The sequence below is a fragment of the Otolemur garnettii genome, unplaced genomic scaffold (genome assembly GCF_000181295.1).
Source record: "Otolemur garnettii isolate 467f Iridium unplaced genomic scaffold, OtoGar3 scaffold00076, whole genome shotgun sequence".
Classification (NCBI taxonomy): domain Eukaryota; kingdom Metazoa; phylum Chordata; class Mammalia; order Primates; family Galagidae; genus Otolemur; species Otolemur garnettii.
This window is the reverse complement of record NW_003852471.1, coordinates 690,436-704,517: the sequence shown is the minus strand read 5'-3', so window position 1 is coordinate 704,517 and position 14,082 is coordinate 690,436. Positions and strand designations below refer to the sequence as shown.

The window sequence follows — 14,082 nt, the reverse complement described above, 5'->3', positions numbered from 1 at the left end:
GGTGTAGGTATTCTGCCTAGCTTTGCTGCCCTCTCACTATGTGACTTTACTTAAGAAGCCTGTCATCTTTTCCCGACTAATGTCCTATGTGCCAGACTCAATGGACTTTGGATGTCTGTGGCCAAATTTCTGGTCCCGTGTCACTTCATTGCTCTAAATTTTAGTTCAAGTATACACTTCTACTTCAGACTGCTCACCTATTTCCAGAGTTCTTCCTGAGAACATATCCTGTCTGCAATGAGCAATCTTGGTCACAGCTGTTCTGGTCAGGTAGTCTTCCTTTCCTCTCAAACTAGAGGGGGGTTCACTCAACATTTAATCACTCCATTGCAACTGAATATCCACTGTCAGGACACATTTAATAGTCACTTAGCCTCAGAAGTCCCATAGAGGTGAGGCCCTCTTATGAAGAACCTAGATTCTTCCTTAGCTGGGTTTTTATTTCCCAGATATGCTCATGACCACAGCATGGGCTACGATAATTACAATTCCCCTCAAGAGAAACTGTGCCCATTACATTGGATCATACGAGCCAACCCAAAGCTGCACCACTGAGCTCTTCTAAATCCCAAGTTCAGTTACTCAACTTGCAGGGCTTGCTGGGCCCCACAAAGCGGCAAACTTGACCAAGAGAGAGAGTGGCAGTTAACATTTACATAACAGCCTGGTGGCTCCTAACCACCATCAATAAACCTTTAGGTTTATTTTCTGTTAAAAGGGAAATTCTGGGTTTTGTTATTATGAAACCCAGCTGGGGCCGGGGGAAGTAAATGAGCATCCTTGATTCAGTTAAGTCATTTCTGAAAGATCTGAGTATGTCACTAATATTACAGTAACAGAGTTTATCTTTCTGGGTTCTAGCCTGCCAGTGCTGATTTTTCCTGATGATAAATTTAGCAGCTATTTTTCCTACTTCCTAACATTTAATTAGCAAAAGGAAAATACTAAAATAACGAAGAAAAAGCTTATGCAATACAAAGCGGGAGGCTTGGAGGTCAGGGACTGTAAGACGAAGTCAGATTCCTTAGAAGAGACAGAAGACAAAGGGGTAAACCCTGGCACCTCAGTTATGTGGGTGCCCTGGGAGGTGGGCAGGACAGCGTAGCAGGATGTCGTCCAAGCCAATGACACAGCAGCTCAGCAGGAGGAACTGGAAAGAATTCCCAAGCCCTCAAGAACAGGTCAGCCTCAGGACACACTTGGACACTGCTTCCTCGGAGCTCAGCATATACAGAGCCCTGTGAGAACCTAGAGTCCAACTCTGGACAAGGTGAGAGGAGGAAGTTGTATCTCACTGTGGCCTCAGACAGCCATGATCTGAGGACAGCTTTAGGTTAGCACCAACCCTGGGGCCCCTTCCAGGGATGGTTGGGGCTACCCGCTGTAAGAATGTATGCCAGAGGCTGGGGCGAGGGTGGCTTTAGTATAGTGTCCACCTGAAAATCATTTCCGTGTTGTTCTGACAGATCAAGAAAGCTCAGAGCAAATCCTTTGACTCTTGAATCTCTAAAATTTCACGTTTTCTTGGCCCTCTCCATGATGTCCAGACAACAGATTTTGAACATGTAAAACCGATATATTCTAGGCTTTCCCAAAAGTTTCCAAATTTTTGAATAATATTATAATGTAATATTTTCTCCAGAACACTCAGTGAAGAGCTGCAAATTTAGAAGTGACAGCCTCAGGCTTTTCAGAGAGTGTAGTAGTAACAAACTGAAAAATAACAGAATCTTGTTACTGTGTCTCACAGGTTCACTTCCCTGTATGAGGGAAGAGATCATGCCAGTGTGGCTCTGTAAGATTACAGACTGTCACATTGTCACTGACTTTCAGTGTCATTCCAAAGTGCAAACTCTGTGAGAACCAAGGGTCAGTGATGAAGTAACAGTTCTAGCAAGTGATTCTGTTCTCCCAGGGAGAAAGAAGAAACTTCCCTGTCCCATTCTATGAGCCGAGGACCCCTGGGGCCCTGTAACAGCTCCTACTGAATGCCGAATTGTTGTCTGGAGAATGAACAAATCCCCTTGGACACACCATTTCTCAGATGCATGTATATGCACCTGTGATCTAAACTAGAGTTTCATGTGAAGTACCCCAAAAGTTACATGGCTTTTTATCATTATATTTTGTATTCAATGACAAAATCCCCAAAATATTATCACTAACTGGAGAGAGCTGGATGTCTTGACATGTATTCAAAAAAAGGTTGTGATCCCGGCTTTAGAGATTTCAGGGGCAGCCATTTTATTTGATATATTTTTGACACTCAGCATCTAGGAGTAGTTGGCCTGACTGAAAGTAACATAAATGTCCCTACCAAACTCAACCAGTAGCAGAATTGTATTAATCACAAATAATGCACTTATATTTATTGCAATAAATGTTAGAAGAAAAGTCATGAACCTACAAAGGAGAGTTTGCGGCCTTTGACCAAATACCCAGAGGCACAATCCACAGGAAGTAGTATTAAACTATAAAATGTGCAAAGTTTTTCACATTAAAACTTTGGTCTTCACTGGCTATTTGCAGAAATGGCAAAGACTGTACGGAATACCAGGGCTCACTTCCACCAAAGTTTTTGTTTAATATTAATTTTAATTTAACACTCCTGCCCCCCACCCCCAACACACGCACATACAGCTCAGAAGTCACCTCATGGCCTGGCTCAGTAGGGTGTATGCCCCTTTATCCGTCTGTTATCAAACGCTATTACCTATTTCCTTATTGAAATGATTTCTAGTGTTTGTCAGCTAGAGCAGTCAGGCGAATAACCTTTCTAATGGAAAGACAGTGATCTAGAACTGGCAAGAGGTTGCTTTTTTCTTACTTTTTCACCCCTCCCCTAAAACCATCTCAATCAGTACTCCCAGCGTCAGGGGAGGGGAGGGCAAGATCTTTCAGAAAACTTTGGGCATAAGATGATAATAAATCCTGATTCAGATTCTCACCTTTAGTATCAACAAATCATTAGTGAGAAAGATAATAAATGCCTTTCTCGGAATCAGTTAAAACCAATTTACACATCAGCATGCTCATAAAGACACACACCAGTACAGGAAACGCGCAAAAAAGAGAAATTACTATTCAATCTCAGATACACAAATATACTTAAGAAAGAGAAGTTTTATTAGGGCAATTTCACTTTATTTTTCCATACAGCAAAGTCAACTACTGCAGTAATAATAAAATAAGCATAAAACAAATTGCAGCCCAAGACAAAATACATAATTGTAAGCAACTACAAGCAGAAAGTAAGTTGTGATTACATAATAGTAAAACCAAGCCCATTTGCCCTTTCAGCAGATGAAAGTGGTAAGGTTGCTGATAAGTGCAATGTTACGAACCAGCTGGAGTGAGGGCTGGATGCATTAGTTCATTCAACAAGTGCCCATGGTCACATTTTGATTTTTGAGTGCTTCTGAGTTGCAAATTAAAACCATGAAATTTGAACAGTTTTATTTTTTTTTTTCACCTGCTGAAAGGACGTGGCTCCTATAGCAATTAAAAAACAATCACATAACAACTATAGCTACGGTGTGCTGTTTGGTTTGCCTGTGTACGGTTTCGATTTTTGTGAAAGTCAATACTTGTTTTGAAGTTTTGTTTTGTTTTTGTGAACAATAAACCACTGAAATTGGCAGAAACTGATTTGAATAATATATGTCCTTAGTTATAGTTCTTTCTCTCTTTTTTTTCTGTTGAAGTTTTACACATGCAGTAGTTTTGAAAAATGTAAGGAATATTTGATCCATGATTTCACCTTAATGGTCGAAGTACCTGCTATTTTTGGTAATGATCTTCAGGCAGATTTGGCCCAATGGAGTTTTTGTCAGTCATGAGATTTTTGAAAGGATGGCATATCTTTCCAGCTGAAAAAATCCTGGCAAACTACAAGCTGTCCACAAAAAAGCAAAGCGATGTGTTTTAAAGGGTATGGAGTGCTAACTCTGTGCCACTTTTGCAAGCAATTTTGCTCAGTCTGTCATTTTATTAGCCTTAACAAAACTCCTTGTAATTATAGACGTTTTTATTCAAAATAAGATCTTACTATTATACAGGTTTCTCTCTTTTGACTATATACAGAAGTGCAAAAAGTCAACCTTCTCTCTAGACGTCCCAACATGCTAAACTGCAGCATAATCAACCCTCAAGAGTTTGCACACACACTATAATTCTCATTACGTAAACTTTGAGTATTTGGATTATCAACAAAAAGTCCCTTGTTCTATTTATTGATTATGCAGCTTATTTATAACAAGGCCTGATATTCAGGGATTTCAAAAATATTAAACAATACTTTAACATTTGAAATGGATACAGTAGAAAATAAATTTTATTCTAATATCTAGGATCTAGATCTTCTTATAATAACTAATTACAAACAAAATAAATCATCAAAATATTACTCAATTGTCTGCCAGGATTGTTGCGATAGCAACAACTTAACTTCTTACTTAGCAATGATTATATATTTATAAGATATCCATATAAAAGATCTTTGTTCTTTTAATGAAAACTAGACAAGAACTAACAATGACTGACATTCTTACACTGTAATATTAAATCAGTAAAATATAAATCATTTAGTTAACAATACGAATATTCATATGACTCTACATGTAATTCAAAACTGATTATGTTATGAAGGAAAAACTACTTTTTTTTTTGTATTTTGAAAAATTCATCGGTAAAATCTAATAAAACAATAGTCTATAAACTGAAATGGTATTCAATTGTTAATAGAAAATGAAAATCTAATAAATGTAGGAAATGAAAAACTACATTTTAACAAGAAAAATAAGTAATATTCTATAATGTAACTAACTACAATAACATGTGAAGTCACCATTACTTTCTTAACACGATTGAAATTACATTGGTATGGGTTCCAACCCGTAATGTAATAATCTAAGGCTTTAATAGATGTACAGTACAATCAGTAAAATCAACACATCAGTCTTTTATATTAGAAAGCATCTCTCTCAAGCATAAAAACTTGCAGTAAACTTGGGAGTATGGAAAGTTCTAGAACTGAACTTTCACTTCTCCCATTCCATACTAGAACTACCAGTGACCTGGCCCCTACTTCAGCAATTTTTAGAACTGCCGAATAGAGCAAAAATATCCTTTACTAGCTGCAACATCCAAACCTCAAAAAAAGGAATTCCTTTGGATGAATCCATTCTTAAAAACTGAATGCACATCTATTTTTTTTTTTAATTTTGTAAAAGGCTTTCTAAGGCTATAAGCAGTTAATCTGAACAAAACAACAAAAAAAAAAGTCACATATAAAATTCACCCAAGTACTTAACCCGCCCAATTACTAGGTTAATTAAACATGTCCCAAGTTCATATTTTGGTTTATCATGCATCTGATGACAGTGCTGCTTTCTTCTTTGTTTAGAGTCACTATTTTGAATGTGACTGTGATGAAGCATCAAAGCAAACGTGAAACCATTTTTGCAAAGCATTTATAGTCTTCTGACTTTTGACAGAGGTTATAAATAGAAGCAAAATAATTTCCTCAAATACTTTTCTCTTGTTATCGTGTCTCAGAAATGGCATATCCCTTTTGAATAACATGTTATACAGTATAGTAGGCATAAATATTACACTACAATGCATTAAAATAATTTTATATATATCTATTATATATCTCTCCAGTATGTGTGAGTTTATCGGTATTGAGAGTTTGTGTTGTGCTGTCTATTGTTACTGTAAAGTTAAATGGGCCATTTCTGAGACAGCTTTGGTTTCAAAACAAAACAAACAAAAAAAAAATGGTGCCCTTTGACTGATTAGTTCTAGCAAATAAGCAACAAAATGTGGCTCTGAAAAAAAAAAATAACACTGAAGAAATAATACTCTAATTTGATGTACAGTCTATGGCACTTCATGAGAATCCTTAGCAACATGGTACTTAAAGCCATGATGTGCTTTAAAATATACACAGTTGTGGTTTCGCTTGGCACATTCATCTCTGTCAGATCCCTCCCTCACCACGTCTTACAATCTATTACATTAAAAATATTACTCTTAAACAAAAATGACTGTGCATGCACGCTCTCACCTATAATGGCAATTTTAAATACAAGGTGCACCTTTGTTATTTGTAAACCTTGAAAGAAATAAACTTATTTTAAAAAAATTATATCTTGGTCTACAGACGTACCAATACATAAGAGAATCATGGTTACACCATAGTCTGTCTTTTCAAGATGGCATGACTAGATAGGAAACTAATTAGGTATGCATCTATTAATGCATAACTCTGTGCTAGAAAAGAAAGACAATGCTGTTCTTTTAGACAGGAGTTTATCACCTCAGCACAAATATCAATTAAATGTACAAAGTGTATAGGCAACAGTGTGCAGTGGATTTCCATGTTGTCTTTTCTTCTGGTTAACATGCATTGTGTGGATGTCTTGTGGCTGAGGGATTTTTGTGTGTGTTGCTTGACGGTATATACAATATGGCTAATGACCTCATCCTTTACTCTAACCAAGCACACTGTCCTTTCCTCTTTAGTATGATCTACAAAGGAAAAAGAGATAATCTTTGTTAAAACACATACTATCTACAAGCAGTCTCCAATATACATTAACTATGAACATTTTGCTTGATTCAACAGTATTTTTACATGTATATTGTTCTATCTTCAGGCAGAAACAAAATCACTTCTCAGGTGCAAATGGATCTAAATTTGTCGTCTCTATGAGAGGGAAATGACATGCACAGCTTAATAAAATTACAGACTCTGCTTAAAAATTCCCCAGTACTAAGCTAACTGTGTAAAATACATCTGCAGAATCAAGGTACACAATGCAGTTAATCACTTCTTTAACGACAATGTTGCGGGACAGAATTTAAACTGACTTTACTTCTTTTTTTAAGTTTAATAGGTTTTGAGAATAAAGATCTGGCCTACAAATCCCTGAAGCAAGTTTTATTAAAGAAAATTCAGGGCGGCGCCTGTGGCTCAGTGAGTAGGGTGCGGGCCCCGTATACCGAGGGTGGCAGGTTCAAACCCGGCCCCAGGCCAAACTGCAACAACAACAAAAATAGCCAGGCATTGTGGTGGGCGCCTGGAGTCCCAGCTACTCAGAAGGCTGAGGCATGAGAATCGCCTAAACCCAAGAGCTGGAGGTTGCTGTGAGCTGTGACGCCACAGCATTCTACCGAGGGCGACAAAGTGAGACTGTCTCTAATTTAAAAAAAGAAAATTCAATGTCTTTAGGTTCTTGATGAGCATAGTACATATTTTTTTAAAACAAGTGATACCTTAAATGATGGTTTTGGATAACTCAAAGTTTGTGTGAGTTTTTTTTTTTTCTCCTAAAGCCAACAAAAATAAAAATCTTTCTTTATGAATTCAGAAATAATTCCCTATGAATGGAATTTTGATATTACAGTTACTTGTGAACTAACAGTTCCAGTTCTTACACGAAATTTATTTTCAATAGGGAAACTTTACATATTAAAAATGTGTATTAGAAGGTAACTTTGAAAACATATCACCATTTTGTTGACTCAAAAATCAGTTTAAATGTAACTTCTCACGAAAATCAATATTCGTTTATCAAGTGAAAAGAACACTGAGGCCGTGGGCGTCAATACAGTCACATCCACCGGTTTGCTCATTATGGACGGACTTACGGTCATTTGGTATTATTATTTTTTTAAGCTGGATTGTTACTAAGAAATAGAAGATAAAAACATATGCACGTAACAAACATACCCAATTCATGAAAAAAGCTTGAAAGAGACTTTTAAAACATATCAAAAGAATTCTTTTTCCAAAGCTGCAAACTACAAAGTCATGTGCTTATTCTAAACATGTGGCTGTTGTTCAGAACCATGAACCTCTGTAAGAACTTTAAGAGAGGTTATTAAATAGACAACAATAAATTTCAATAATTTAACTCATGATTACAGCCTGACTTTGGCAGGACTTCTCAAATTGAGTCTGGCATCTGTCTTTAGATGGGTCTCAAATTCTGCCCATCCCTTGCATGGGCTCTGAGGTGCTACAGCTCTTGCTATGGATTTAACTATCACAAGTGTCTCTGAACTCTGCCACCATCAGCTCCTAACGTGGCACAATGTTCCCTCTTCTGCAAGCCATTTTCTCCTCCCTTTTCTATAGAAAAACACCTTCATCGTCCAAATTTACTTTTTTTCTGACTCTTGGGAAGAGTTGCTCCTTCATCTCTGCTCCAGCAAAAATCATTTTGAACTTCTCCTAAGATATTATCCTGAATATATTTTCTATTGACAATTTTATTGTCGTGTACTCATTTTTATCTCATTGACATGGTAACTAATACAAAATAGCCCCAAAAAACTCATTCATAAATATGATTTACGAATTTACTTCACAAACAAATTCACGAAAGGAAGTAACAAAGAATGGTCATTCATTTTATCTACCAGATGCGATTTTAAAAAGTCATGTCTCTTTCTAAATATATCAAGAAAAGTATCCAACATGCATCTGAGCATGTGTTATAACTCGAGTGCATGAATATTGGATAAAACACGCTCCCTAAGGATGAAAAATAGGCACCTTTGCAAGTTTTTAAGACAATGTTTTGGAAGGCAAAACACAAGGCTTTTAAATCATTTTTTGAGCAGTGGCGACATTGTCAGAATTTTATGATCCTCAAAGGTAACTTATTTTGAGGTCCCGAATGCTCACATGGATATGTACATTTGTGTATGTTCATATATGTGAGTGTGGATATAGTAATATACTTATTTAAAATCAGGCTCGTTACTTTGTAATGGTGATACGTGAGATCAGGTGAGTAAACGTTCTCACTGGCGATATTGCCAAAGAATTAAAAAATAAAATAAATGATGACTTATGAAGGGGTCAACTAAACTATTGCCTGTGAGTGAAATCCAGTCTCTTCTGTGTTTTTGTAAGTGAGCTTTTATTGGATCACAGCCCCATGCACCTGTTTGCCTATTATCCCCGGCTGCTTTCATGCTACAGTGACAGCGTCGGGTCATTACGGCCAAAACCATACGGCCCACTCTGCCAACACTATTTACTATCTGACCTTTGAAGAAAATGTTTGCCAGCTCTAAAGTGCTGTTTTTTTCTTCATGCCTGTGTTCACTTCTAATATGAAATAAAACATTTTCCCTCACTGTTTTTATATTGAAGTGATATTAACAATTATTACAGATTTACCTGACACACTCGCTCATAACCCATCTAAGAATAAAACTGGGAGCTGTATAAAAATAATTCTCAGAGCTTTTGTAAAATTTTAAGTGCGTCCAACAAATGTTATCTTAAACAAATAACACCATAAATACATAACTATATATTACGTAATGAACTTACTGTTTAGTGATGAAAATTCTACATCTGGGTAACATACTTGTGGCTAGTCAGATGTTCGGCAGATATTATGGGTATCTAGCGAATAAAAAATTATTTAATGAATGATCCATGCAAGCAAGCCAACAATCAAGAGATGAAAACATTTTACTATTAAAATTTTAAAGGAAAGTGAAATTCAGCTGTGAGGTGATAGTCCTTATCTGGTCAACATAACAGCAAGTTAATATAAAACTTAAATGGCAAATTAGGAACTAATTTTTAAAAAAATCTTCATGTTAAATACTATTCTATGAATGTTACCAGTTTTTAGGAAGTAAGAGAAGTAAAACTACCAAAAATTCATGCAGAGCAGTGATTGAAAGAAGCCCTTTTTGTTGGCCTACACACACACACGCACGCACCCCTGTGGTTTCAGTTACTTAGTCGTTACCCAGAAATCACAGTAGGACATGTCTCGCCTTATTTTTGTGCAACCATATTTCTAACGTTTTCATTCAAATTAGGGTGTCTAACTTTTTTTTCCAAATCAAAGCTACCAAGTAAGAATTATAAAGCAGTAATTCAAAAGAACTATGAAACTATCAGTTTACTTCAGAATATATTTCTGAATCTGGATGGAACCTTTTACTGTCTTTCAGTGAGCAAGAGAATTAGAGAACCCGAGAGAAAATACAATAACAAACCGATCAAGGTGACTTATTTCAAGAGTCCCCCAAAGTCAAGGCCTTCAAATTGATAGTTTATTTCTTCTCCAACCCCAAATTAATGGCTGCTAACCTAAGGGAGGCAGCATCAAACCTTGAGACCGTCACTGGACTGAGCACAGAGGTTCTGTAACTAGTGATCCAGTTCCTGGCTGTGTGACCTCGAGTAAAACAGCTATTTACTCCGAGCTTAAGTTTCTTCTATAAAATGACTCTAATCCCATTTCAGTAAGGTTTATGGAAGAGTAATGAAATCACCTCTAGGAAGGCATTTTGTGGTTTTAATTCAGACACCCTGGACTAATTCAACACTCGTGCATATTCTAATACAACCCACAGTCTGACGTGTTCTATTAATATGTCCCTATTTTATTTGCAGTTCTCAGCTGACATATTTACACAATTTTACAGCATTGGCAAATGGCACGAAAATGTGCTCCAAGCATAATGAAGCTTCTCATACCATTTTTCCTGCTGCTGCAGGACAGGATGCTGCACCCAACAGTGTAGAAGCATCAAGGATGGGGCTGTCGAAACATACCAAGGACCTTCAACACCAATCGATGCAGATGAAGGGCCAGCTCTATAAACTTCTGCATGCATGCAGGCTGCATTTTGTGGCATCAGCTATTTCCAGCATTGCTAATGTACTGTAGGCATATACATATGTATGTATATGTAGATATAATATATGTGTGTATATATATATCCATTCCCTTTTCTTTCTTGTGGTTGTAAAGTAGTATGAAGACCCAAGATTATGCATGAAATGGTCACAGCACAATGCAAAAAAGTAAAGTGTCCCCTACAACCCAGGTGGCCAAAGGCATGTTGAAATTTGCTTTGTTATAGTTCTCTTACACCAGCAATTCTACAGTCATACGTGGTACACACTGGAGACTTTAGCGTCGTTGATCTGTATTGTACATGCACTGCATTGAATCCGTGATATTTCTACCAAAGATCGCATACTAACATGCCACATATGCACAATCTAGCATTCTTGTAAATGAGTCTGATGTGTTAGCGTAAATCGAGGGCTATTTTGACAAGTTCCTTAAGAGCTAATGACTCTTTGCCAAGGAACGTTTAAAGCCTGCCTGAAACTTTAAAATAAATCCATGTTGGCATTTTGTGTTTGGGAGTTTTAATGGCTGTACTAATAGCTGAAAGCTCTTCCTCAACAGTACACGATATATTATAGAAACAAGGGTGGCTATTCTCTCATAGCAGTAAGTACAAATTCAGACAGCTCCTAATTGGCCTTCTTTTCCCATCTGTTGATTCCCATCTGATACCAGTTCTTCTGAGATGCATTTGGCCACATTGACCCTTAGTCTGTGGGTTATCTGATATGTGGTTTGGCTCTAAATGCTTTTTTGCTCTGTCAACTCTACTGAAATTTGCTTTCATAACAAATATATCTATATATTCAGACCTAACTGATTTTTTCTGGAAAATACTTCTAGATGGAATTAGAAAATGCTGATTGAATCAATGTCAGTTTTTAAATTGTAAATGTTTTAAATATCTGTAGTCATTTAACTTTAAATAGTTTCCTTGTACATTATAGAACTTAAACTTCTGAAACAGATCCCTTTTGCTGAAAAGTACCCTGTAACTGGTATGAAACACAGAATGACTGTTTATCTCCATACTTGATTTCTTTCTGTTTTCTTCACAAATCTCCAATATTTATGCAGGGTTTTTATAAAAGTAAAAGTGCTTATTTATTTATTTGTCTCACTAAATGCACTGAGAATAAAAATAACACAAATAATTTATTTTGAATAAGCAATTTCCTTATCAAAGGAATCAAATGATAATGAATTTGTAACAAACTATTTACAAGAGTGGTCATTTGTGGCATATTATAATACATTTAAATAGTTTGGCTTTCAAAAAGATTTTAGGGAAGAAAAAAGAAATTATATATACACCCATGTTTGGAAGCAACATTAAAATCACTTCCGTTTTTGATTTGTCAAAAGACTCAGACAATCGATTGAGTCCAAATGAGAATTGCTTGTGTAAATATCATTTTAGTAGCTTCAGAAATGGAGCTGCGACAACTTTGGAGCACTTATAAATGGCATAAAAGCATTCTGCTGCTCATCATAGAGAGAATGTGTAGGCCAACAAGAGGTATCTTTGAAACCCCATGCTTATTAGAGCACCCTCGACAGTCCTCACGTACACACGATTCCCACTGACCTCAATGGGAAATCCACGTGCGTAAGGGCTGTTGGACTGAGCCCTATTAGAGTTGGTTTTTAAGAAACAAAGCTGTAAATTAGCAAACCTGGTTGGCTGTGGCTGTTGCAGCGAAGGGAACACTTGTGGCAGATGTTGTTGCTGCGGACACAGTGGCTGGCGTAGCACCGTGCACCATGGGAACTTTCGGAGGGAAAATCATATAAGCAAACATACAGAAGAGTGTAGCAATATGGAAACCATGGCAACATGGAGGAGATAATTGGGCATGGTATTTATCACAGCAATAAGCCATGTGACAGGACATCACCAGCGAGTGACATGCAATCACAGCGCAAAGCAGGACAACATTCCAAGGAGAGAAGGGGAGGGAGGATGAAAGAGAAAAAAAAGGGGAAAAAAAGCTTGTTACCATCAAATCAAGAAAATCGACACAAACAGGCTAAATTTGCTAAGTTTTCAAAAACAAGAATTCTACATAGTGTTCATAGTCACACATTCAAAATCTAAGTTAAAATACAAGTATTTACTTCATATAAACAGTTATTTGTTCGAATGAAATATCTTTATTTACTATTATGAAAACATACAGTATATTACTTTTATGAGATAGATTTTTTTTTTTTTTTTAAACACACCAGAACTCATAGTCCAATCAAAATCCACCGAAGGTGACTAACGGAAACGGTCGTGTGTAAAGAAAACATTTACGGGAGTCCTTGTCAATTAAATAGAAAATGGCATTTAATTGACAGGTGTTAGTAAAAGGGAAATGGACTTGCCCAATAGGTACACGTTAAACGTAGCAGTGGATTTTGAGGGGCTGTGAGGTGCACCACAGGTTTAAGATAATCAAGAAACAAAGCTGGCACCTACCAACACTTGTAGCGGGTGTCATGCACAATATTGAGCCTGCCCATCATGCATTGCAACAGGAAGGTGGATTTGAAAAGGGAAAAGAATTAAAACATCCCATCACACGTGTCATTAGGAAATTCATTTGAACAAAGAAGAAACATTGTTATTATGGCAACAGTGGCATGTAACTGTCAGCACGATCAAATCATACATCAGCACAGTGATCAATTAGAACTAGTCTCAGTGAAGAGGACAAGCTGGTTTAACTGTGTGCTGGTACACTTTGTTTCTCTGAATTGCTGCCCATACACATACAAGTATTCTGGAAATAACGCAAACCCACTTAATTCTTTAAAAAAATAACACTGCAATTTGTTTTGTTTAAATCTGGTTACTAACCGTCTGGCTGCTGCGCTATTATTTCTGACTTTAACTTATGGGTGTATTAACATTTACATTAGATGGAACACATGTTAAATAATGAGAGATGTTACTTATTAGGAAAGCGCTATATAATTCCACACACAACAACTGACTTAACGATAAAATGAAACCCAAACATTAATTTTCATTCCTGGAGTTTTATTTCCCTGTTATTGTAGCAAGAACCATTTGGACATGGGAGGAGTTGTGATCATCTGTACAGGAATTTTACTGGAAGGATACCAAGTAATAAATTATGCATAAAAAATAAATTTCTACATTTTCTTAGTTTTAAATTAAAGATTAGGAAAAGTATTAAGAGGGAAAATAATTTCTTGTAACTCTCCAATTGGTTTAATTGGTGGGTATCTAGGAAAACAGAGTGTTTTTCACCACTGATTTAGATTCTCAAGATTACTTGGAGTAGCAAATGTTCTACAAAATTTCACACACAAGAAATTGCTAATTAGACTTCAATAAAAACCCTGAATGAGAGATAATGAAGATACACACACCACATATGGGGTG

The 14,082-nt window shown here is 36.5% G+C and overlaps 1 protein-coding gene across 11 annotated transcripts in view; it reads right to left on the bottom strand.

Moving 5' to 3' along the window:
- Positions 1-3,105: 3,105 nt before the first annotated feature.
- Positions 3,106-14,082, bottom strand: part of MBNL1 (muscleblind like splicing regulator 1) — a 200,638-nt gene continuing 189,661 nt past the window's right edge. For 5 of the 11 annotated variants that reach the window (XM_023515662.1, XM_023515667.1, XM_023515661.1 and 2 more), the window contains 4 exons: positions 13,150-13,185; positions 12,362-12,456; positions 9,356-9,430; positions 6,115-6,534 (listed from right to left, as the gene is read on the bottom strand). In XM_023515662.1, the coding sequence (XP_023371430.1) occupies positions 9,374-9,430; positions 12,362-12,456; positions 13,150-13,185 (188 nt within the window). In that variant the 3' untranslated portion in view covers positions 6,115-6,534; positions 9,356-9,373. Of the gene's footprint in view, positions 6,535-9,355; positions 9,431-12,361; positions 12,457-13,149; positions 13,186-14,082 lie in introns of all 11 variants that reach the window. The other 6 variants (XM_023515663.1, XM_023515660.1, XM_012807829.2 and 3 more) reach the window with 3 other exon arrangements.